Here is a 26,772-nt window from a genome sequence, read left to right on the forward strand (position 1 = left end):
TCACTACATTTTTATGCATATAATCTTAATTGGATGGTACACTAAGTCCTCTAATACTTTATTTTAAACCTTAATATATATCATTGTATGAAGCCACTTCTCTTCTGTACCTGTCCTTAATTTACATTTCATAAAATGGAAGTCTACTGTGGCTCAGGTTTTTTTTCAAGTGCATGTTATCCAGTGCATAAATTCCCATCCACCCAACAAACCTTTTGGTCCAGTGTTATCAGAAGACTGAATTTAAATTTCCTTTCAACTTCTGTTACTTTTTTCCCCCTGACATTCCTTAAAGCCCATAACCAGCAAAGTGCTCAGGTATGTGTGCAATTTTAATGGGAAATTTAGTATATAAAAATAGTTAATAGGACTCAAGTACATGAGGAAGTCCTTTTCATTGTCATTGTCCAAAGCTCTTCAAGCCTCATGATGATGAAAAGATTTTCAGATTTGAGAAACCTACTGAGGGAGGTCTGCCAAGAGACATTTCCTCTTGATACGGAGAGCTCAGATAGAGCTCAAGAAGCTCAACATGACCTGGCAATGCACGCTTGCAGCCCAGAAAGCCAACTGCATCCTGGGCTGCATCCAAAGCAGTGTGAACCAGCAGGTCGAGGGAGGGGATTCTCCCCCTCTACTCCGCTCTGGTGAGACCCCCTTCGGCAGTACTGCCTTCAGCTCTGGGGTCCTCAGCACAAGGAGGACATGGACCTATTGGAACGAGTCCAGAGGAGGCCACGAAGATGATCCGAGGGCTGGAGTACCTCTCCTATGAAGACAGGCTGAGAGGGTTCGGGTTGTTCAGCCTGGAGAAGAGAAGGCTCCAGGGAGATGTTAGAGCATCCTTCCAGTACCTAATGGGGACCTACAAGAAAGCTGGGGAGGGACATTTGACAAGGGCATGGAGTGATAGGACAAGGGGCAATGGCTTTAAACTGGAAGATTTAGATTAGATATAGGCAAGAAATTCTTCATGATGAGGGTGGTGAGGCACTGGAACAGGTTGCCCAGAGAAGCTGTGGATGCCCCATCCCTGGAAGTGTTCAAGACCACGCTGGATGGGGCTTTGAGCAAGGTGGTCTGGTGGAAGGTGTCCCTGCCCCTGGCAGGGGGGTTGGAACTAGATGGACTTTAGGGAAAACGCTTGTTTAACTTCATGTATATCAGAAGAAAGAGGCAGATCTGTGGGCTGCTGCTAATGTCACTGGCAATCAGTTGACCACTGGTCATTTGATGGATTTGAAAATTGTGTGGTTTCTGGTAGTTGCTAGAAATTAATTTGTATAAGCCATACTGAATTTTTTATAGTTTTTGTTACTATCAGAATACAGAACTTTCAGTACATTTTCTTGTATTGTTATCACTGTTTATTGTATCATATTTCAAGTTTCATTTATTTGCTGATACCTGTTTTACAGGTTTTTTTACACACATTCTGTTAGATGAAGCTGCGCAAGCTATGGAGTGCGAAACTATTATGCCTCTAGCATTAGCTAATAAAAACACAAGAATTGTCTTGGCTGGAGACCATATGCAGGTAAGAGCTATAGAATATTTGAATGTAAAGTGTGTGTATATATAATATTTGTATTTATATATTTAAGTTACTTATCTGCTCCAAATTTCTGTGGTATGCGAATACCTCATAATCTCTAACGTAGACTCACAGTATTTCTGCTAAGTGAGAATATGCTGTTGTCTCCATTTTACACTAAGGGAATTGAGGCAAAAAGCATGTGAGTTGTCCAAGGTTACATAGGAAATCTGGGATAGAACAGACTTGGGCCTGCTCAGCCGCTGAACTATATGCAAGGAAAATTTCATTTTAAAGAGGGAGATGCATAATTTTTACCAGCCATATAGTAGATGGGGAAGCCAAGGAAAATTCAAGGGGTATTATTTGCATAAGATATGGGGATAGTTATTATTACAGTCATGGTAGGATTTTCTTCTACTTTTTATGATTGGTATTCCCTGTTGATTTTTGGAAGAATTGAAGAATATAGAGAATGTGTATTATAATTTAGACAACTTTTTTTCTTATTAGAGGCATCATAATCTGGTAAGGATTTGAACAAGTAAGAAATGGGAAACTGAAACTAATCAGTGCCTTTATCTTACTGTGATGTGCCTAGGAATTGCTTTGTTTAAAGAGTTCGGAAGAGTTTAAAACTCAGATTATGCATGTCATTTTGCAGCCTGTAGGCATGAGAAAGCATACTTGAGAAAGTCAGCTTTACTTGCTTTGTTGATTTAGGTCAGATTATTTGTTTTTATAGATTTGCCTTTAATTCTCTTGACATTTCACAATAGCAATAGAGTAGATTTTTCCTTTGGTATAGTAGTAAACTTAGAGTAGTGTTGCCACCAGTGATTTCATGTTACTAGGTCATTTCAAGTCACGATAATAGTAATCCCAAGCATTGGGGTAGTGCTTTTTTAAATACAGATCTCAAAAGTGCTTTTTAAGAGGTTGGAATTCTTACCACTTCAAGCTAGATCACATCAGCCAGCCCAGCTGGATGGCTAGAGACTTGACTTGGCTTGTGTGTCTCAGACTACGTGCGTAAAGAGCTGTTCTATAGCTCAGCTTCTTCCAGAAGCTACTCTGAGGTATCCAGTATTTAAATTTCTAAAACTAATATTTATCTGAAGTGAAACTCCGAATCCGAATTGTATGTATTCATAATGAAAAAATAGATTGGTTTAATTTCTACATTTTAAAATTTTATTTTAAAAATCTTTTTTCATCATCTTTGGTTCTATTTTTCCTGGTGTAATAGATGGTGATTTTATTGTTAAACAAGCCCAGTAGTAGTTTAGTGTAATAGTAACTAGGCCGTTTGGGTTTTAGTTTTTCCAACGACTTTCTATTTAACTTTTTAAAATTGTGTTGCAAAGTTCTGTGTTTTCTGATCTGTACTATTTGTGGTAGTAACTTAACTCTAAAGTGATTGTCAGGGTAACATTGTAATGTATTTCAAAACACAGTTTTGTTTTGGTGAGTTTGGTTTGGTTTTGTTTGGGTGTGTTTTGTTTTGTTTGAAATAACAGCTCTGTGCTTTGAGTTACTCATCTCTGCAAGCCACAAAGAAGAAAACTTGGATATAAAGGTTCTTCTCTTTACATGGTTATTGAATGTTTTATTGTTCCTTTAAGAGCATGCTGGTCTTCTGTCACTTTTACAGTACGATGGGCATTTCTATGGAATAGCCATGGTATATGTGTTCCAACTATGAATGTACAGTAAAAGTAAGGTTTCATTTTTGATGCAAAATACGTATGTTGGGAGCATGAAATTCCAAGTCCACATATTTAGTTACATTTTCTTTGTGTGTGTGTGTCTATTACAGCTCAGTCCTTTTGTCTACAGTGAATTTGCCAGGGAAAGAAACCTTCATGTTTCATTGCTTGATCGGCTCTATGAGCACTACCCGGCAGAATTTCCATGCAGGATCTTGCTGTGTGAGAACTATCGCTCCCATGAAGCTATCATCAAGTAGGTGTGAACTTTTTCACTGTATCATGTGTTTCTTTGACTGGTGTGAGTGAACAAAACAACTCTTGAGCCAAGCACAGCTGAATGAAGAGATGTATTACGGTGTTTCTGTAATGAAATCTTAGTTGTTTCAAAGTTAATTAGTAGAGTAATTTGTTGTTACTAGGTTGAAATACAATCTCCTGGAACAGATGCCAGGGGTTCGGTTAGTTGTATTACAGGCCCCTCATTCACGTGGGGATGCTTTGGCTGCAAAGCTTGCACACTAAGCCAAAGAAGAGCTAACTTTCCATTTTTAAATGTTATGCAATATATTATATAGGATCTGTGTTTCTTTGAACTGTTTCAGAATTTTAGAATTGCTGAGATGGATTATCGTGGAATGGTAATCTGTGTGCAATGTAAGGAACATATGGATATACAAATATGAAGAGAAAAAATAAGTCGAATTTTGGCCATGTTTCTTTCCTGTCGTCTTCTTTTGTTATTTCTTTCAAGCACATTAATCAGTGGGCTTGCATTTTTATGCTATGATAAACTAATGGCTGCAAGTGTAATGAGCTCATCCATGAGCTGTACTAGAAAGAATAAGTGCAATCATGGGGAAAAATGCTAAAGTTTAAATCCTGGCTCAAATATGTACTGAGGAATATTATGTTAGTATCCAGTCATACTAATCAGGTTATCGCTGTGTTCAAAGCAAAAACAGTAGTATTTAAGCGTTCTGGGGAATCAAAAGTGAGACTGTAACATATTTTGTTACACAGCTTGATCTGTCTTCATTTTATGGACTTTATAATTCTAGACTGAGTGATGCTAAAATTCTTACACATTTCTTGAAATTATAAGTTCAAAATGAGAGAGAATCTGAAAAGGAAGTGATCGTTTCAGCTTTTGGTTAGAGATCACTTCCATGAAATTTGTCTCAGATCATGAAAATACACTTCAGCAGTTGGAGTTGAGACAGGGAGTTCCTGGAAAGATCCACTGTGTTGAACATGGAGGTAAGGATTGCAGAAGTACTACTGGGGCTAGTTGGCTGTCTAGTGAAAGTCCAGTGTGCCTAACTCCAATAGGAAGTATTGCTGTGTGAAATGAAAACTGCTAAATACTCTGGTGGTCTGTTTAGGAGATTGTATCAAGGCTACTTTTTTTTTAAAATGCAGAATTTCTCCTGACAAATGGGACCATGGCACTTAAGACAGAAATAAGTGTAGGAAGATGGTTCATGGTGGGCTCATTAATCATACCTATCTAACTCAAGAAAAGAGACCAAAAGAAATTAAGAGCAAGCCATTAGTTCAGCCTGACTTTGGAGCTCTAATTGAAAAAAACAGTCCTTGTAGAAAAGGTGTTTTATTGTTTAATGAGAACTCATTGCTAAGAATTAATTTGCAGAAGAAATTAATTAATTAAAGAAATTAATTTGCTCATTGGCAGCAGTAGACTGCTGCAACTCAATCAGCAGAAGAGTGGCATGTTCTTCAGGATTGTGCAGTGTAAGCCAGTTCTGGTCAGTAGTGGACCACAGTTGTTTGACGATGATTTGGTAGCAGACTAGGTTCTTTAGCTTTTCTGTGACCAGCTATTTGCATCTTAAGCTGCGATAGTTGGAAGCCTGCAAGAACTCCAGGGGCCCGCTGACTGCACAGGCCCCTGCTTTTGAGCATTCAGAAGTTAGATTATACCAGAATTCACTAATTAATGAATGCTAGTAGATTAGCTTAGCTCTATTGTGCATGCAATAGTATACAGTACTTAGAATGCTACCGATAGTAATCTGCAGTCGCTTCTTGCTGGCTTTTTGTCTTGTTGCACTCAGTTTGCTGCCTTCCCTCCTACTTTTCACTATGAAAGTAGTTCTTGCCTCATTTCTTTTTCAGTCAGCCAGCTTCTGTAATGGCTGCTGCCAGCAGAGGAAGTATGTTCTGGTTGTGTTTCTGATGACTAGCAGCATAGATAGACTAGAAGTCACAGAGGAAAAGCTTGCCTGAAAGCTGAACGCTTGTCCTGCATTGTGCTCAGTATGCATGGAATCTTTAGTAAATTTATCTTCCAAGTTCAACAACTCTTAACTGATACAAGCAGGCTCATTGTCCTGCCAGCCTGGGGAATAACCAGTGCCAGACAGCAAGTGTTCCTTTTGCCCAGTTTCAAGCTGCCACAACTTTCGAGTGAAACATTAGTGAGAATGTTCGTGACTTTGTCAAGCTTTAGATAGAAGAAAATACTGCCTTTGTAGGAAAAAGTGTTGGAAGAGCATATTTTTAGTGCCCTCTGCTCCATCTGTAGTGTGGAAATATCAGTTCAGAGAAGTCACTTGAAGATGCAGAGTAGTAATCAGCGGTTCTGTTTTCCTTGTGAAGTATTTTGTGATTGCATATTTTATCAATGAGAGTTGCATATTTTATCAGTGAGCTCATATGTAGACTCCACATTTTATTCTGTTTTGCCTTGTTACAGTTATACATCAGAACTTTTCTATGAAGGCAAATTGATGGCAAGTGGAAAGCAGCCAGCACACAAAGATTTCTACCCTTTGACTTTCTTCACAGCACGTGGAGAAGATGTACAAGAAAAAAATAGTACAGCTTTTTACAATAATGCAGAGGTAACTCTTCTTTGGCTTTGTTCTTGATTGTTTTCTTAAAGCTCTACTCCCCCCAAATTTATTGGTTTATGCTCAGGGTAGGTAGAAGACATAAATTGTCCTCTACTTGGAGAGGGGAACATGGAGTTTGCTAAACATGAAGTAGTGAACACTGCAATTGTAGTAAACGTTTCCACAAATTTATCTTCTTTTTCTCTTTGCAAATTGCAAGCTGCATATAGTTCTCTCAGGCTCATTCTTCAGGATGTCTTTCCTGATAATTCTTGTGACATTCTGATGGATGTATCTTAGCAACTGAGAGTAACTGCAATTTGAAGTAAACCTGAGATTTCTTTGACTGTTGTAGAAATGTTCCCACTCAGTCCTCTGGAGTAGCATTTCATACTTGCTTTAATATGTTTAGGATCAGTGTCTAACTGATCATGTGCAGATGAGATTTTTTTTTTAGGTGAGAACTTACTCTCAATATGCTTGTTTCACACAGATTTATTGGTATTCTTCAAAAATTACTTTCATTCTTGTTCCTTCCCTTGAATTAAAAAAAAAATAAACAAAACTCACAAAACCAAACAAAAAACAAACACACACACCACCTCACCCCCTCGACTTTGTAATACTTTTTGTAGTGGAAGATGCCTCTTTCCAATCACTTCAAGTTAAGGGAGGGTTGACCCAACTCCTTTTTTTTTTCCCCACTAAAAATATGTCATAAGAAATGTCCCTGACATTTAAAGAAAAACGAAGAAAGATCACTAATTTTCTTAAACTTATGAGGAATTTTAACAGAAGTTAGGTGGCGGTTTAGCAGCAGTGTTTGTTATGAAGCACTGCAGAGCTGTCTGTGTTTCCCCTTGTTGATCATGGTGCAGTTCATCTGATGCACAATTTCTAACCTTTTTGTTGTTATTATGTTGCACTTGTTATGCATTCTTTGATGTATTAAAATATCTAATTAAATAAGAAGCTCCAATGAGTTCTGGACACATCACTGAAAAAAAACTGAAGGCACCTGACTACTTTCATTAATCTACTTGGATTGCTTTGCCATTTAAAGAAAGTTGTAAAAAACCTAAAAATATCTTCAGTGGCCAAGTAACTCTCTGAAAATTGTGAGTCATTAGTAGCTACAGGCAGAAATGAAGGACAACGGCTGCTTAAACACCAACATTAAAGACTGAAATTCAGATGACGAGGGAGATTTTTTGCTGTTTGACCCTTAATGGACATTTGCATTGAGACATCTTATGGTTCATTGGTGCCTGTATTAACTATTAACCTGGAAAATATACTTTCTCTTTTTGGTCTTAATTCTAAAATCTCTCTATATGGTGTTAATTCTAAATACATATCCTGAAGCTATATGCTTTCAGAGAAGCTTACCAGAGAATCTGCAAAAGATCGTTGTATTTGTGCTATGTTTTTTATAGATATCAAAGTTTATTCTAATATCCTTTGTTAGTAGAACTAGTTCTTAAATGCAAGAATTTATGTTGCAAAAAGTTATATTCAGGACTTGTTCAAAACCAACCACATATATTCACTGGTCTCTGAAAATTTGAAGTTATCAAAAATAAACGATTTGTGACTTTTTGAGGCTTAATAGATCTTTTTTTGCTGTATTAGTTTCCTCCTGATTTTTTTTTAAATTCCTGAGTTTTTCAATAAACTGTTCGGTTTAGATTTATTTTTTAAAAATAAATACTTAAATGAGAACGTGTGTCATATCTAAGATCTGCTTATGCTAAAAACTCAGCATGAAACAACATACTTTTAGCAGTTAGAAACTACTATGGTTTATACTATTTTACATACCCATTGTGATTTGTACCACTTTTCACATTCCTGAAATGTCCATAGAAGTCCCTAGAATTCCCACTTACCAGTTTGAAGAAGAGATAATATAAAAGCTTAAGAGCATTAAGTTTATTTTTAACACCCCTTTCCCACAGCCAAAGATAACTGGATGAATAGGGAAGAGAAAAAAGTTAAGAATACTTAAGGTTCATGTAGGAAAGACTATCTGCCTAGCTTCCATTACGAGGCTGAGCTTGCATTTGTGATGCTATGGGAAAACTGCATTCATCAGTTATCATGCTTTAAATAGCTGGATAAATATTTATTGAATGACATACTGGCATTTTTTGAATGACGTATTGAATGTAAATGTTAAAAAAAAAAAAAAAAAAAAGGGGCAGGGGAACCACAAACCTTCCATAAAGTTGTTCGGAAATACCTTCTATAGTGCAGTTTCTCTGTTCAGTGTGTTGAAACAGAAGCTGCTATGCCTGGTGATTTTTACAGGAGGTCACTTTGAGCCTATCTCATCACAGGAGGAGGTTTTCAGTTTTTATTACTCATTACTTTTCTCAGGTAGCCCACTTAATAGTATTTCATAGAGATGAACTAGCTGTTGATGAATAATCTGAAACTCCTGATGATATCCTTTGGAATGGGAAGTGATTGTGCTCTGGTATACATATTCTCTTTCTAGAGTTATCAAACTCTAATATGACGTATGTAAAATCCTGAATAAAAATAAAATAATCCCTATTTAGGCAATATATTTACTTTTGCAAATTAGATAAAGTACGATAAGAAAGGTCCTACTGCACTTGACATTTCTGTAAGAACATAAGCATGAAAATTAAAATTATTAACATAACTTCCAAGCTTGTACTTTAAAGGTGACGTTTTTGTGGGCAAGCTTTTATTTCCAGATTAAAAAAAGGTACTTTATAGTAAATACAATGTTTTAATACATGATATTTTAGAATATTACTGTAGAATGCAATAGTAGTATTGCTTGTTCAGTAAGGCTATATAATACTGTGTCGTGTAAGTGTTTTAGAGCTTTAAAATTCAAACTCTCTTTCCATATCAGAGAATGATCTTCAGTGGAGCATACTTTTAAGAATTCTGACTTTCTTTTAAGGTGTTTGAAGTAGTAGAGCGTGTTGAAGAATTAAGAAGAAAATGGCCTGTTGCCTGGGGCAAATTGGATGATGGCAGTATAGGTGTCGTAACACCTTATGCGGATCAAGTGTTTAGAATTCGGGCTGAGCTTCGGAAGAAAAGACTGTCTGATGTCAGTGTAGAGAGAGTGCTAAATGTTCAGGGTAAGTAATAGTTACATGTCTCAAAGATATGCTAAGGAAGTGAAAAATGTGACTGGTGAAGTTACGTAAGACTTACTAAAATAATCTTAAAATGGTCATAACAAAAGGAGAGCTGTGATACAGCCCATAAAAACCAAAATGAAGCTAGCAAATATGCTGCTGATTAGATGTTATTCCAACATTGAATACCAATGCAATAAACTCATGGATGTGAGATTTATCTTCTTTCAAAATTGAGTTCAAACTTACTTAAAAAATGAATTGATTCAGTGAAAAATGTGAAAACGGATGGATTTTCATCTTAAGGGGAAAAACAGTTGAAATAAAAATGTAACAAGGCTTTAGCCTCAATGTTTTACTGATTTTTTTATTTTTATTTTTATTTGTTGAATAGACTGTAAAAAGGGGTCCACAAATTTTAGGTATTTGTTCCTGGAATCACATTGATAACAAGAATTTTGTGTAGGCATAGACTGTTGCTAGGTTGCACTTTCAGTCAGTAATGAACAAAGGAAGATAATAAAGTAACTGAGTGACAGTGAGTGGTGTGTTCTGGTTTTTCATGGTAGATATTCGTATATTTGAGAGATTTTTAAATCTGAAACAAGAAAGTCCAGAACTACTTTTTTTTAAGGTAGAATAAATAAATCTAAGATATGTTATTGGCTGATTGGCAACATTGTAAAGATAATTAGCATTTTAGAAAGTTCTGGAGTGATTCATATCAGGATGAAAAATAAGTTTTTTACAGAGGAAATATTCTTGTAATAGGATATGCTATTTATAGTGCATCTTTTAAAAATTTTAAATCTTATTATTCTTGCATAAAGCTCTTCGTGTGAAGGGTAGCTATCAGTTCTTCAGAATATCTAGGTGTGAAATCTGGCTGGCAAGTACAGTGGTCTGATTGTGTTACTAGCAGAAATAGCTACAATTATCTCAGACATTTGTTTTTTGTTTCATTTTAGGAAAACAGTTTAGAGTTTTGTTTCTGAGCACAGTACGAACACGGCATACATGCAAACATAAGCAAACACCAATTAAAAGGAAAGAGCAGTTACTGGAGGATTCAACAGAAGACTTGGATTATGGTTTTCTGTCTAATTACAAACTTCTCAACACTGCCATTACAAGAGCACAATCCTTGGTAGCTGTGGTGGGAGATCCTATTGCTTTATGTTCCATTGGAAGATGCAGGTACTTCGTGTATGTTCCTTAGTCAATCAGGGCTAAGGATACTAGAAAACGTATTTATCTGTGACTGATGGGTTTTGTAAAATGATGGATGTTCTTTTAGGTGCCAAATAAGACACAATAGATTTAAACGCTTAAAATAATGGTATAATGAAATTGAAATTCTTCGTGTGTATGCGTAGAAATACCAAAAAGATGGTAAAGCATTAGTTGTGTTCTGAGCTCTTGCTGAGGCTTGAATCTGCTATGATGCCATCTACCAAAGCTCCTGTGGAGCTGGAAGCATGCAGCTGTGCAAGGGCTGCTCTGTCCCCTGGTTAGTAAGGCTTGCTGACAGGGAACAGGGGACCCTTTTTTTTTTTTCCCCCCCCTTCTTTTCCCCCAATGCTAGTGAAGAAAACCACTACAGATGAGAGGGAGAGCATTTTAATATCCTCTATGAGTGAAGAAGTCTGGCTTTTTTGTTAGTTTTTTTGTTTTGTTCTGATTTTGCCTTCTTATCCAGTGTCATGGTGTCATCATGTATAACAGCCTACAGAGAAAAAGTGAGACATCTACCACCTGGTCATTGATAAACTTTTTAAATGTATTTATAGTTGCTCTAATTTTTACTTGACAGTAACAATTGAAGATGCTTAATTTTATTTTCTAGTGGGGGTTTTTTGGTATACCTTATAATTTTACACGTAAATAAAAATAATATATAATTTGGAGTTAAAAATTGTGATGTAATGTAGTATTTTAAAGTTGAATATTAAGGCAGTCTTATGAAGGTAGAAGACTTGAAAACCATTATTTATGTTTTTATATGTCTTCATGACACTAGGAAAAAACTTGTTAAGATTTGAGTGAATTTACTTTTTATAGACCTAAATGAAGAAATGAGAAAAAAGCTGAGAGATGTAAACACTGATTTTAAGGATACTGAGTTCTTGTTCTTCAAAAATTTCTTTTTCGATGGAAGAGCTGAAATTTTGAGATGATCAGAGAGAAACCCTGAGGCTTATTTCTCGAAGAGAGGAAACAGTGCACTGACTACATTATTAAAATAAAGCTAAAAATACGTATTAGTCAGTTGTTACATCTGTGTTGTGTTCTACTTTCCTGAGCAGTATTCTTCTACTGTATTGAAGATGGATGTGGTTTTCAAAGATTAGAATTGAAAACCCCAAATGGAAACCAAACCTTTGTTTACTGCATTACAAAATATAACCTGAATTTAACCACTTATCTGCTGGCTACCCGTCAAGAGTGTCTGTACACTAATACAGTGATCTGCTCTAAACTGCTAATAACATCTTATTAAAAGAGAAATAATGGTTGTGGGTTTATTTCACTTTTCCCATTACCTGCTTGGTATTTTTTAGACATGGTCTGGTTTATGAAACTAATTGATGAGAGCACTCTGTGCCTCCTGAGCACTTGATCCACAAATGATGAGTGTCTCTAACAGTCTGCTCGTGCAGTCTCTAGTTCATCAACTTAGGCTGCAGAGATACTTAGCTGCAGAGGCTGCCATGCTATGCTGACTGAGATTTCTCTTGCCGTTTGTTCAGAAATTACTCTTATTTGATAAATTTTGCTTCGTCTTCCCTAAATTGGGGTCCAGGATGTGCAGTGTTACGTAAGTCAGAGTTGGTTAATCCCTAGTTAGCCTAGCTAGCACCTAGGACCATTATCGGTTCTCTAACCATCTGTCTAAATACAGCTTTTGTTGGAGAATGACCATGTGTCTTATTCTCTCTAAATTCCAGTGAGAAAGATCATCTGTTGAATTTTCACATAAGCCTGAGTGTTGAGGTTTTAAATTACGATACCCAAAGGGGACCCGGTTTTCAAACGGGGGGACTCAGCAGTTTCTCCAAGTATGGCTCCTTCAAAATATCTGAAATAGAGCATGCAAAAACTTAACTAAAATAAAAGTATAGGCTATGAGCATGGTACATAAGTTACAGTCTTGGCAGTTAAGGAATGCGTTTGTCTTTTGAAGACCAGCAGCTGTTTATATATGTATAGCTGTTCAAAATTATAAAACAAAAAGATAATTAAGAAACAAGGAGCACAGGAGCTTTATTGAGATGTATCTCAAGCCTTTCCCTTTAATACACCATTGTCTTGTTTCACTGAATAATTGAACATTCACTCTTTGAAAATAATGCTGGAGGGGCTCAGGCATGCTGCTTGAAAGATGGTTCTTTTTTAGTACAACAGGAGTATAGAAGTCTGAAAAGTGACATTTCGTTAGGAAAAACAGACCTCAAAAAAAGTTTAGAGAGTACTTGAATTTTATAAATATTCTAATACCTGTCAAAATGAGTCAAGACTCTGTAACGATAGTTGTAGAGAGCTTTGTGAAGTATGCCCGGGGTAATCATTACATTTCTGTGTGTTAGTATCAGACTAGACAGGGCTGTTTTGGCAGACACTCCCTTTAAACTCCAGAGCACACTGTAAGACCGAGACAGCAGTATTTTATTCTCTGTTCTTACACCCCAGTACAAGTGTTCCATGTGTAGCGAGACTGCTTGGGGCATTTTAAGCAAAAGTAGATGGGACTCAGTGGATTTGAGGTACTTGGCAGTAGGTTTGGTGACTGAATTGATTAATCAGAGGGAGTTCTATCATTAGAGCATCCCAGTGAATTATTTAATTTTGGATTATAATCCTCACTTAAAACCTTGCAAGAAATATTTGCCTTACAGTGAAATGCAGAAAAAGGGCCATCTTGCATCCTGAATTTGAAAAGATCATTTCTCGACTCTGTAAAAATCACAACAGAAGATGGGCTTTTAGAGGAAACTATTTTGAATTCTTAAATACATCAGTAAATTTAAAGTATTCTTCCAAGGAAGACATTTATTCTTTTCCACAAAGCCAGCTACTCAGCAAAATGTGACACTGCTGTTAAAATTAGTGTTCAGTAATGTCTCACTTTACAGGTTTTGGGGAAATAACAATGCTTGCATATAGGCCAGACCTTATTACTGAAGGGAGAACTAGAGTGACTTATAGTCAAGCACACCTTTAAGATCATTGTCTTTTTAATACTCTTTTTCAATAACTTTCATTACTCTTGATTTTTTTGAAAGAGAACAGCTCAATTGTTTTTGTTTTGTTTTGTTTTCTCTTTTAAAGTGACATCTTCAGGCCTGATTTAAATATCTTTTAAACTTAAGTATCTTGACTCAAAAAGTTCCTTTGAGGTTTAAAAAAAAAAAATTTGTAAATTTTTTGTGTAATCCTGCTGTGTATGTTAAAAATGTAAAGACTTTTTAAATAAGCAATAGAAAGACATGTCATGAGAAGCAGAAGACACTTAGAGTGTTCTTTTATTTTACATGGTTTAAATAACCCTTCCACCCTCCAAAAAGCTAGGTACAGAATTTACATAAAGTCACCTGTCATCTGATGGTTGTCTTTCTGGCTTGAAATTTCTTCTATATGTTACAGAAATATCTGACACACAATAAAATTTATGGTTTTATTTGTTTTCCACCAGAGGATCTCAAAGGCCCTCTAGATATTCCTGACATGTTAATCTCCACGTGACTCTGAAGTGTTTCACAAGAGTAGTTTTTAGGGTATATCGCAACTTTGGTATTTGTGACGCTGGAATTGAATGATCTGCCTAAATTCATGGAATCTTTTTGGCATCTTTTGGGGCTGAGAATCTATATAATCCCTGTGACTCTTTGACCTTTAATAAATTCCATAAATCACATGCTTTCCAGAATTTTAAGGATTGTGTTCACTGTGTTTGGTTTTCTAGGAAAAAATTCCAAGTTAGACCTGTCCGTGACCTTAATGTTAAATGTGATACACAGCCAGTGCTGTGATCTGATATGCATGGACAGACTTGTATGTCCATTTTAAATGACTGGGGAGCTTTGCATTATGCTGTGGGGTTCAGATGCGTCGATCAGATTACAGGATGGATGGCTTGGTGTGTAAAATGAGCATACACAAAAAAATAAAAATGTCACACAGTTATATTAAATCTGTTTTAATTTTGATAACAGCCATCGAGTCTTACTCCTTCTTATTGTTTCTAAAAATTGTTTCCGTAGGAAATTTTGGGAAAGGTTTATTGCCCTATGTCACGAGAATGAAAGTCTCCACGGTATCACATTTGAACAGATCAAAGCTCAATTGGAAGCTTTGGAGTTAAAGAAAACTTATGTGTTGAACCCACTGGCTCCTGAGTTTATCCCCCGAGCTCTTCGGCATCAACATTCAGCAAATACCACCAAACAACAGCAGTCACCACCAAAGGTAAAGTTTTACTGATGATGAATTTTGTCAGAAACTGAAAGTGAATGTAGAAATGCCTTTTGAGAAATGATATAAAATGTTTAAGGAACAAGCTGTTTGTTTTAAAATCCCATCAATGCAATCAGATATGAATGCAAATTCCAGAGGGATCCTCATCATTTTCAAGTGAAAGCTCTACGTTTGTATTATAATACAGTATTTAGCAATATAGCTTGGGGATGTCCAAGCCTTATTTCCTTACTAAAATGCATCCCTTGGGTCACTCTGTTGCGTTCATTGACTGTGTTGCAATGACCCTGATGAACTTCAACCGTGGATCTTGGCCTCAGTATTTAGATAAGCCAAATTAAACCCTCTGAACAAGAGACAATCCCTATCCCAAGCACCTTGTGCTCTGACTGTACCCCAAGAAACAGCATGGTGAAATAGACAGTTGCAAGGAGTACAAGGAAACAATAAACTAAAAACCAAAAGTGATTTGGTTTGCTCTAAAAATCACATTTAAAATTCAGGGACTTATGTAAGATAATTGTTTGATTTAACTAAAAGTATGTTGTAAAACAGTATGTTGCCTAGATTAACTCGCTGATAACATCCTTCAGAAGACCAAATTTCATTAGCATCAAGAGGGCAGAGAGATGAAATTACCACTCAGCAGTAATTTTATCAGCTGTTTTTATAAAAACAGGTAAAGAAGCTATGAAAATACATAGCTTCCTTAGGATGATAAAGAATAAATTTTAGAGCTTTTTTGGGGGAGATTATATATTAGTAATTAATTCTATTTGAATAGTTCTTTGTAGTTTATTTCAAAATCATTTGAGTTATAATTTAATTAAATTGTGTTTAGAGGTGCAACTAAGATGCAGGTTGTCAGTTTTGTGATGAATTCTGTTGTACAGGAAGGAAGAAACATACGTATTTTCCATAGCTTTGCATTTTTGTTGCAGGCTGTATCATTTAAATGAAACTTTTATGACAGTTTTTTTGACTTTTAACAGTACAAAAAAGAAAGCCTTCCCTTTGGCAGTCCTTCCCAAAAGAGAGTTTGTAAGTGAGAATGTTTGGTTTGTTCATCAGGATGTATTACTTTCTGAAACAAACACCAGATTTCTAAAGCGTCTAGTCATGAGTCAAAACACCAGGCTTACAGAAAACTGTAAATTAAAAAATTATTATCTTTAAAAAGTCATTGCTGCACTTTCATTTTTCATGAGTCCTTCAGCATTGAATGCGTTTTCTTTGATAATAGAACATTACTATTAATTTTTTTGTTTGTTTGTTTCCTAAAATAAAAGTAAAGTATTTCAAAATGCAGGTGTAGTACATTTAAAAAAAAAACAAGGGGGGGAAGGGTTGGAGGAAGTGAGAGTCTTGTGAATAGAGTGCTGTTTATTTATTTTTCTTCCTTCCAGTTTGTTAGTAAACGAAGCGCTTGTGCTGTAGAAATCAGAAGAAACACTTCCGAACTGCCAGCACTGTATTTTCAGCTTAGGATCTGAAGTCTTTAAACCACCTGTATCATAATTATAATAAAATCTCTTCCCTCTGAATACAATTGACAGCTAGCATGTGCAGAACAGAAGTAAAGTGAGCAGATAACACACAGAGAAAATGGCTGTGATAAATGATACATTTCCTTTTACTCAAGTTTTAAAAGCAGATGGTTAACTTTGCTTATTTTAGACCTCCTAAATACAATATTTAACATTAAAAGATGAAAGATTAAAAACCTAGTGCTGGTGTATTTTGTAGTGAAAAATGAGAACAGCCTCCAATACAGTGTTTTGTGGTGAGTTTATGGACAGTCACACAGTTCAGGGCTTGTTTTTCACATGCAGTGAAAAGTGATTTTGTAAAAACGGCACCTTCTTATTCAGCAGAATTGCTCTTGGATTTATGTAAGGACATTCAAAACCTGTTTGCTGTTTATTTTCTAAAGAAGAAAAAAAGTTTCAGTCCTGTCTGTCTGAGAAGCAAACAACTAATACAGAACTGGCTACCTGTGGGCTGCTGCTCTTCGTGGCAGCCCTGTCTGTGAGGGCATCTGTCTTCACCTGCGTTTGTGTGGCTTGGCTGGGGACGGTGGAATTGTGGAAGGAACAGCAGAGTTGGATAGGCACAGCCTTTATTAAAGGTGATGATGTGGAAATGGAAAGTTTTCAGAACTTGGAGCTTCCCGCAGGGTAGTTAGTGTACAGTAAATTAGGCGCTGAATTTTACAACTCTGCCTACCTTCCACTCACTGCCAGTGCTCCAGCTTTTCGACCTGGATTCAGGCACTTAATCGGGATGCGTCATTGTCCTAGACATTTTAAACAGTCAGTAAGGACCACAGGTCTGATTAAGGCTCTGGAGAATACTCTCTTCTCCTGTCTCTTGACTAAAGGAGGATCCTAGGAGTGACGAGGCTGATGCCTGCCTGAAGTCAACTAAGTCTTGGTCCTAGTCCTCTATGTAATGTGGATTTTTAAACTGTGAAGGTGGAGCAAGTTTTTGGAAGAAATTGAGTGTATCTGTGCTGGAGTGCTCTCAATTGCCAGCAGTTAAAGTGTAGGTTTAGGTATTTTGTAGATATGAAGGGAAATGAACCTTGATGTGGAAATCTTTGAGAAACAATAATGGTTAAGTTAATAATAGACTGTTATAAAATCATTAAGCCATCAAAACTATTAAAAGGAAAAGACAAAAGAAAGCCAGAACCTCCCTTCCCCAGCTTACAAACGGCCCCAGTTGACTTATATTTACCAATCTGATACTGTTAGCTGAAGCTCCTTTTCAACAGGACAGCTATTCTTACAAATTTATGTAATTATTTGCTATTTCAGTTTTAAAAATATTGCACCTATAAAATACAAGTATGGTAGGTAGAACAGAGACTTGTTAGACTTCTGCACATACAGCTTGACACTGACAGCGTAACAAATACAGAAATGCCTTGTACTAACCATGAGTGATTAAGGCATGTAGCTCCTCTACATTTTTAGGTTGAATTTTGCTCTCTTTAGTGAATAAACAGGTTTCTTTTAAGTACTGCAATGAAAAGCAATTATTATTTTATTTTTTAATAATTCATTTTTAAAATGAGGGGAAAATTCAGAGACCAGTTCTTTAATCTGGTTTATGCATGAGTCAACATTGTCAAACAACCTGTCTTTATACCCTGAGTAATTTGCTCAGACTGCTGGAAAACTGCCTAGACTTATTTCCTGGGCAACAGAAGTTTTGCAGCATCAAAGGGGTTTTAGATTTATTTTAAATTTGTGAATGTACTTAGGTCCAGATTAAGTTAGATATTCCTATCCTGCAAAAGACTTAAGAGCATACCGGCATTTGAGTATGTTCTCACAATTCATGAATATTAACTAGTTGATGCTGTAAACTCTTAAGCATGTAGGAGGGATAACTCAGTTCTGTTAACATCCCTTTCTAATGTACAGTTCACCAGGGAAAAAACAGTTTCCCCGGAGTATTCTGTTTCTTGACTCTGCTGTATTGTACTTTTGGGGGAGCAGTCTCAAAGGGGCCAAAGTTCACAAGCAGATACATGAGATGGAGTAGGGAGGCAATGTCTAATGAAGCTGAGTGAGCAGTTGAGTGAAACCGGTGGCAGCTACTTTGTCTCCAAGGTTCTTGAGCTGAAACCTGGAGAAGAAAATTGATCGTGCTGCCACAGAAGAGGAGTACTGAGGGTTACGTTAGTACTGTGTGCTGCTTGTAAAAGAAGTGAGACAGCGGGAAATAAAATGGTGAGAAAGGAAACTCAAAGTAGCTTGTTGTAACTCTCCTGTCATCTGAAAACAGACCTTGGGAGAGAGTATCCCCAGAGGGACTGGTAGTGATCCACTGGTTAATTGAACTAGTGGTATTTAATGTCCAGCTTCATGAATTCATAGTCAGGTGATGGAACTGGACAGTTGAATGTGTAAGATTAAAATGTTGGGCTAACTTCTTTCAAGCTTTATTTTGTATTGAATTATGATGTTCACTTGAAATAAAAAGCTTTGATTTATGTAAGAATGCAAAGCATTACTATTATTGTTTTTTCCTTTAAAGGGCAAGGTGCATCATCATAACCAGAATGACCATTTCCCACCTGATGGAATTGGTAAGTATCTCTGCTGTTACTGAAGGAATTTCTCTGAGCTGACACTGATTTGGCTTCAGTGAAGTTGATAGTAATTTGACGTATATTGAGTATCTGGTTTCTTCTCTATTTGAAAAGCCATTTACTTCTTGTGTGCATTTGGGAAACATATTGTAGACTGTTAAGTGGACATTAGGTATTTCCAAGGCTATCCCTTTATAGGTGTTGTGCACGCTGACTTTAGAGCCTCAACACAGCATAGTTGTTGGCCTCTTAAAAATGGCTGTGTTTGAAATTCATAGTGTAAAATACTGTACCAGTGTATTTGCACTAAAAGAGTTAAGACATTACATTGCATGCACTGTTTTATGATGTACTTCAAACTTAAATTGTGCTGTTATATATCCAGGTATTACTGATCTTACTTTTGCAAGGTAGCATGCAACAGCATAATAATTTTGTTATGAATTTGGAAAAGCATTAATTTAAAGCTTGTCTTCCCTGCTAAAGAAAGGAGGATGATTCTAGTTTTTCATGCACTGTTTAACAGCTGCTCTGGCTGTCAGCGTATTTAATTGGTTTGGGACATTCTTTCATTAATGCAGTTACCAGCTACCTGTTTCTCTATATTGCAACTTGTATTTTCTGCCTCTTCAAATTTTTGAAATGGGATACAGGATTCGATTAATGCTTTCTCTTGGTGTATCAGACCTATGCTGTTAGAGAGTTGCACACATGCTTTATAAAGGCAGATGCTATTAGGATTTAAAAAAAAAAAAAGAGTTAGTCTTCATATTCTTTTGTGTATATATCTTCTTTTTTTGTATGTGGATATATTTTTTTTTCCCTCTTTTTTTCAGTTCAGCCCAATCCTTCTGTTCTAATTGGAAATCCTATCCGAGCATATACTCCTCCCCCTCCTCCTCTGGGACCTCATCCCAATCTGGGGAAGTCTCCAAGTCCTGTTCAAAGGATAGATCCACACACTGGGACAAGTATTCTATATGTACCTGCTGTCTATGGAGGAAATATGGTCATGTCTGTGCCTTTGCCTGTAAGAATTAATTTTCTGTTTTATTTTCCCTTCTCAATTATTGTATGTACAAAAAAGAATGGCAAATCAGTTAGTGAATATTTTGCACGTTTTTTCAGCACTTTACTTCAAATATGTGGGCTTAGCTGGCTTTAGGAGTGGCTGTGTGGAGGACCACCGGAAAGGAGGACTTAAAAGCATTGCTTCCACAAATAACTCCAGGCAGCCTAAAAGCAATTTCCTGTTCATGTAATTTGGTATATTTTCACAGCTCTAGGTTTAGGCACACCAGTGGAATCTGTGTCATCTGACTTGAGATACCTGCATCTGAACTAATTGCCTAATTCAGTTCTTAATCATTGGAGAGACATAGGTGGTTCAGATGGAGCTTGTTTCTTTTTATTGGCTTCATACAGTTTAAAGTACCAGCTTTGGATGTCTGCAGTGCAAGGTGTCTGAAGTGAAGTGATAAGAAGAATAAGCATAATGGGACATTTTCCCCTTCTGGAACCTCATAGTGAACCAGTTTCCTCTCCAATCCCTTTCCTTAATGGCATTTGAGAATACAATGAAGATCCCTAATCAGGTCTTTTAGGCTATATTTATGTATGGAATTTTGCATTAGAAATAAAACTATACCAATATTTACACAAATTAAAGGAGGAGTCTCTGCTTTATATCTAACCTTCATAGTCACATATTCCAGGAGGAAAATGGGGAGGAAAGAACAAAGGCTGCGGAAGTGATGTTGTAGGTGATGTACACAACTCCTGAAGGCTGTGGGAAGGACATGGAACCCACACATGCAGATGTGTTTAATTCCATTCATAATCTAAATGTTGGCATACAGTTAATTTGGTTTTTAGTAATTATGAGTCCTCTATTGTAATTTATGTTATGGATGCTGTATAGGGGACTTGTGGTAGGAACTCTAGTTTCAGTTGTATGTCTTAAATCACCTGACAGCTATACATTGGCTTTCTTTGCTAGGCCAAGGAATTTTCTTTTTTCCTAGCTTACTAGGAATCTGCATTTGATGGATAAATTTAAATGCAGTGAGAAGGCCAGCAGCTGTATCTTTGTCATGCTTACTCACATTATATTAATATCAAACCAAGGTAATTAAAAGTTCTGTCTTATTGTTCCAAGGTTAATATATTTTTATGTATTTCCAATCAAAAGAAATATATTAAAAATAAGTATTTTGAACTCACCTTCCCTGAGGATGGATTTTTAAATAATCAAGTGGGAAGACTGAGGTAATAATGAGACAGCTACTTTTAAAAAGAAGCTTGTTGGAGATGATTTGAGATTGTACAGATGCAATAGTAGCCTAAAGCTAAAGTTCAAAGTGCACATTTCAAGGGCAAATACTGATTTAAAAAAAAATTGCATGGAAGTTTTTACTCTTCAAACAAGTAGGGAGTGAAGTAAAATGTGTTTACATTCATGTAAGATAAAATGGTGTCTTTGCTTTGTTTAAGGCAGTTTCCATATCCGAGGTAAAAACATGAGGAGGTTGTCTGCTGTCATCATTAAAGGATGCTTTGTCAGCCTGAGAGTTGATTACTTTCCCTGCACTCTCCTCTTATTCATACATTTTCCTCCTTTTAATAAATTCCCTAGAGGGGTGAGATTGAACTAATTTGATCCAGAGCTGTCTTCCTTTGCGTTCCTTTTAGGAATAAACTTTAAAATGTTGTAAAAATTCCTGACTTTTTTACATGCTTTCAGGAGGTGGATTTTACTTCAGATATTTAGGAAGATGATCTGCAATACATGTGTCATGTAGCATAGACACTTTGGAGTGGCCCTGTCATTCTTACAATACAGATAGTCTCTTGATTCTACCGATAGTAGTGTAGTGGGTGCAGAGGTATGGTATGCCTGCTCATTCTGTGTTACAAGATTACAACACTGGGTGGTAAAAGGACCATAAAGAATTCCTCAGGTTAGAGGCTTCTCTCTGTGTTTCCCCCCTGAGACATAGCTTCATGTCTGTTTTAACTACCAGGAGAAAGGGCTTTTTATTTCCTTGAACTTCATCCACTTCTATTTGTTTAGAGAAGATACTAATACAAAGTTTATTAAAATACAATTTGCCCATCAGTCTTTTATCTCTGAATTTTGAAACCAGTGAAACAAGAACAGGTTTTGATACAAATTTTTTTGCCCAGGGTAGTCCTCCAAAATCTCTGCTCTTTGCCTCTTGCTGCTAGACCTTCCCTTATTGCTCTCCCTTTCTAGCCCCACCTGTAGTGGTGTGTTGGTGTGTCAGGTCATCTGGTGCATGGAAAACTGCTTGTTACTGACCTAGTATCAGCAGGCTTGTTACTTTACTTCCTTTAATGTAACTTAACAGATTGCCTTTTTTTTTTTTTTTAATTATGTAGGTACCATGGACGGGGTATCAGGGTAGGTTTGCAGTTGACCCTCGAATCATTACTCATCAAGCAGCTATGGCATATAATATGAACCTGTTACAGGCACATGGGCGTGGGTCTCCTATACCTTATGGCCTAGGACATCATTCACCAGTTGGCATAGGACAACAGCAGCAGCTTCAGCATCAAGACAAGGAGCAACATGAACAAAGTAGAAACGGTTAGTTGTTGGAATTGCATTGCAAATTAGTTTTGTTTTGAGGGAGTTAGTACTTTAAATAGGGTATTGTGGAAAGGATTTTTTTCTTTCTTTCTCTTAAGTGAGGTCGCGGGATCTACAGAGTTGGGGAAATAACTTGTGATTTGCTATTACAAATCAAATAACTAAGATATTGTGAGATTCGGAGGAGGAAATAATCAAAGTTGGGGGGGAGTGTTGAGGGTGTAATTGGTCTGTCTCTCTTCTGCAGTCCAGAGGTAACTACTGCTGAAGTTATTTGCAATTGAGTTGGAAGAACTATGTAGTGATGATTGATGAAGAAAGTGCAGAGATTAAAGGAAAAGTGTTATTTGGGTAAATTATATTAAATAAATAATCACTTTTCCATTGAAGCTAATGAATTTCTTAAATGTTTTTAGGTAAAAATGAAAACAGTGCTGGACCTGAAATTAGTAAAATTCGAACACCTGAGAAGAAACCTCTGGAATCCAAGCAGGTGGGTTTGTCTTGTTTGGGTTTGTGGTTTGGTTTGGTTTTGGTTTTTAATATTCTATCTTTCAGTGAATTTATTCATTACTGACATGTTTTTGTTTCCTTTTTTTTTAATGTGAATTTTCAAAGTTTTAAATTCTCTTTTTTTAGGTTGACTTAGAAGTGAATTCTCAGAATAGAAGCCCAGAATCACGTTCCAGTGTTGGTTATCCTAATGCAAAATTTCATCGCAAAGATAATCTTAACCCCAGGCAGCTGAATCTACATCTAACCCCACCCCACTCACAGTATGCAGTTCCCAATCGCCACTTCCAGCACCTGCCACAGATACCAAGGCAGCCTTATCCTCTGCAACAGCAGCAAAACCTTTTAAGTCAACAACAAAATCATTTGCCTGAGCAACAAAACCAAATGCCACCCCAGCAAAGCCAGGTAGTTCAGCAGCATAATCATTTGAATCAGCAGCCTCCACAACCTTCGCAGCTTTCCCCTGCTTACCAGGCAGGCCCCAGCCAATCCTTTTTTAATAATCCAATTCCCCACCGACCACATTCTCCTGCTGTAGATGCTGTGATTTCAGAACACCCCCCCCCACCTATGTTACAAGAAGTCAGTAATCCTTTGAGGCCTATTGCACAGCACAACCCTCTTCTGCCAACCCACTTGAACAACTTCATTGAAGAGAATCCATCAGGAAAGGGACACTTTAGGTAGGTGACTTTTCTTTATTTAAATTCAGAGTGTGCAATTATAACTACACTGAAGTGAAAATGAAGGAGGTATTTACCTTTTCAGGCATATTGCTCTGAATTGGGTCATTGTTGGGTTAGTTTCCATAAGTAATGTCATTGAGCATAATTTGCTGCTTGAGGCATGTTTGAATATTCAGCACTTTATTAGAAGATTCATGTTTATATGATTTTCCATATGATTTAAATTACAAGGTTATACACTGCAATGCAGTTAGTATATAATAGGCCCTGGAATATACTGTATAAAATAGTATTCTTTTTTTTCTGACATAAAGATCTTTAAAAAGGGGCATTAGATAAATTTTTTTTTTAAAACTATTTTTATAGATCGTATGCATGGAAATGTAGCTTTGGAAACAATAAGGCAGCAACAACAAGCCAGGTTACAGCAATGGAATGAACATAATGCCTATCTCAGTCAAGGCACTATTCCATATCAACACCATCACCATCCTCATCTACCACATCTTCCTCAGCAACCAATTGGATTGCATCAACAGCAGCAAGTTAGGGCAAACTGGAAACTTGCCAGTAATACAGAAGATGAAACAGAGGCAACATATTCAAGGTATTTGTTTACTGAGTCATCAGAGCTTGTATAAAATTGAGCAGTGGGCACCTATCTGTAACACTGTGATCAAGTGCAAGACACTTAAAGGTATTGCTTTTTGCTGCTGTTACTATGAAGGTTAAAATAGTTGGCAGGCTGACTTAGAACTGCTTTTATTGTGTGTTATGCTTTATTCTGTTAGTATATTGGATAGTAAAGCTGTAGTGGAAAAAATACTTTTATGGAGCTTTTCAGTTCTGTGTTTATGGAATAAGGAATGGATAGAGAGTAACAACCTTCTGTGTATAAAAGAGGTGTCTGAGTGTAGTGAAGGCCTATTTGAGTTGTAAATTTTTCAAATTGAATGAGCAGTCTCAGATTAATGTGCTTGAAAAGAAACAAACCAACCCCTCCCCAAACACTGCTCCCCAATAAAACCTAAACTTTTTTTCTTTTTCAAAAAGCCTTTGCTTTTAAAAGCAGATAAAAAAAATGCTTATATTTGACATGGAGCATTAGGGGGCAAGAAAGGAAGCTGTTGAACATAAACAGAAAAATGGTTCCAGTGGTCATCCGCTTTAATCACATATATTGTAAAGGCTGGATTTTTAAATTGCCTCTGTTTACTGTCATCTCCCACTATGCTTTATTTTCCATCTGGTTTATTATAGCCATGGTAAAGCATCTAAATGCTGTCTTATCTACTCTGTGAAGTGCTGAATCGAGTATTTTTGACCTTTTGAAGAAGTTTGGAAGTATATTGTGCAAGTGAGGGGAATCCCTGATTGTTTTAGGTTTTGCCTTATAAGGGGTTAAAATGTTCTTTAACTATGTGAAGTTTTTTACTTTGTATAATAAAGCAGGAAATCCTTGCCTTAGTTGTCTCTTAAGCAATAACAAAAAATTGATTCTTCTGACTGAAAAGGAAATCTCAAGAGTTATTAAAACTTTGAGATGATTCAGGTAGGTATTTCATCCAATTAATCCTCTTGTGCCTAATTTCTGATTGCTCATAGTCATATCCTTTGAAGTTAGGGTCAATAAGCGCAAAGATAAGTATATTTAAATTCAGTGTTTTGTGCTTTGAGTTTTCTCCACCTCAAAAAGAGTGGGATTTCAGCAAAACACTTTTTCTTTTTTCTTTTTTTTTTTTTTTTTGATACACTTATTCTGTCAATACAGATTCCAGGATTTGCTCAGAGAACTGTCACACCGTGATCAAAGTGAAAGTCGGGACTTAGCTGAAATGCCACCCCCTCAGTCAAGACTGTTGCAATATAGACAAGTTCAGCCCAGAAGCCCACCAGCACTCCCATCTCCTTCCTGCAACTCTAACCACAGTGGTCACTTCCCTAACTTCACTGAAAACAACAGAGACATTGAAATACCCAGTAACCCAGCATTTCAGCAACATTTACCCCAAATATACAATCCTCCTTTCTCAATGCCATCTGAACATATAACCCCTTCTCCCTTGAAATACCTGCAACCTGATGGATCGTGGACTTATGCTAACCTACAGCAGAATCACCTTATGGGGCAGGGCTTTCATTATGGTATACCTCCATTGCCCCACAGGTCACAACAAAGCCCTTTTATACAAATACAGAATCATCAGCACGCAGTTGGTCAGGAGCCATTTCATCCACTCGCATCTCGAGCAGTATCTGCTTCTTCGCTCCACAGCTTAGAAGAGGTAGGCATTTTTGTCTGCGTATGCAATTATCGTGTTGTTTTAATATCAAATTATATTTTGAAGTGGTCATGAATGCAAAATACCTCGCATATTAAAGGCTCACATTGGGAATTTCTGTGAGGTAAAAGTTTTCTCTACATATTCTCTCTTCATCCTGTGCATATTCATGATTATCATCACTGCAGGTATAACATTTTCTCTGCTATATGGGATGTCTTGACTTTTTCAATGTTCCTCAGAGTTTTCTTGCAATCATTACTCTATTATCTGCATGTCATTTATCTGGAGTGCAAATTAACCATACCCCAGGTAAAAACTCATGAAACGACTCTCTGGAAAGTCAGCTTGAATAAGCCAGCCAGTGGGCTCAGTATTAAAATGTGAATATAGTTGGGTTACTTTTCGTATGAACTTGAGACCAGAGCAGTACAGTTGTTTCAACATGGTACAAAATTTGATTTAATAAATCCCACCTGGTCTGAGCTAATTCTGTGTAAAGCCATCCTGTGTATTTTGGGGACTCAGAGTGTTGGAAATCAGTGCAGAGATATCCAGCTGTGCTGCATGAATCTGGGTCCAGCAGAAACACTGCCACAGCAGGGCTGGCTCTATCCCTCTTGATCTCTTTTTGTTCTGCACTCCAGGGGTGTGTGTTATGGGATGCAGACTATGCAAGGACATACAACTCGGACAGGTCACGTTTTGAACAGGAGTTTTTAATCCCTATTGGAATCCGGAGTGCTAAAGAGTGTATGATATGTAGACATGGAGTATGCTGGAGCCAGGTTGTATTCCAGGAATGTCTCAATTAATATTCTCAGATAATCTTGCACTTGACTGCATGTAATCTAATATTTGTACGTAAA

At 36.8% G+C, this 26,772-nt stretch overlaps 1 protein-coding gene across 1 annotated transcript in view; it reads left to right on the forward strand.

Moving 5' to 3' along the window:
- Positions 1–26,772, forward strand: part of LOC104157425 (probable helicase with zinc finger domain) — a gene marked incomplete at its 5' end in the record, with an annotated part of 44,663 nt that overhangs the window by 11,705 nt on the left and 6,186 nt on the right. The window contains 14 exon segments of the mRNA XM_009694742.1: positions 1,419–1,537; positions 3,354–3,499; positions 5,963–6,110; positions 9,043–9,226; positions 10,195–10,423; positions 14,488–14,692; positions 18,749–18,800; positions 19,640–19,833; positions 22,206–22,416; positions 22,836–22,912; positions 23,059–23,606; positions 23,608–23,618; positions 23,988–24,228; positions 25,393–25,906. Of these exon segments, the coding sequence (XP_009693044.1) occupies positions 1,419–1,537; positions 3,354–3,499; positions 5,963–6,110; positions 9,043–9,226; positions 10,195–10,423; positions 14,488–14,692; positions 18,749–18,800; positions 19,640–19,833; positions 22,206–22,416; positions 22,836–22,912; positions 23,059–23,606; positions 23,608–23,618; positions 23,988–24,228; positions 25,393–25,906 (2,879 nt within the window).

The sequence above is a fragment of the Cariama cristata genome, unplaced genomic scaffold (assembly GCF_000690535.1).
Source record: "Cariama cristata isolate BGI_N322 unplaced genomic scaffold, ASM69053v1 scaffold17482, whole genome shotgun sequence".
Lineage (NCBI taxonomy): Eukaryota > Metazoa > Chordata > Aves > Cariamiformes > Cariamidae > Cariama > Cariama cristata.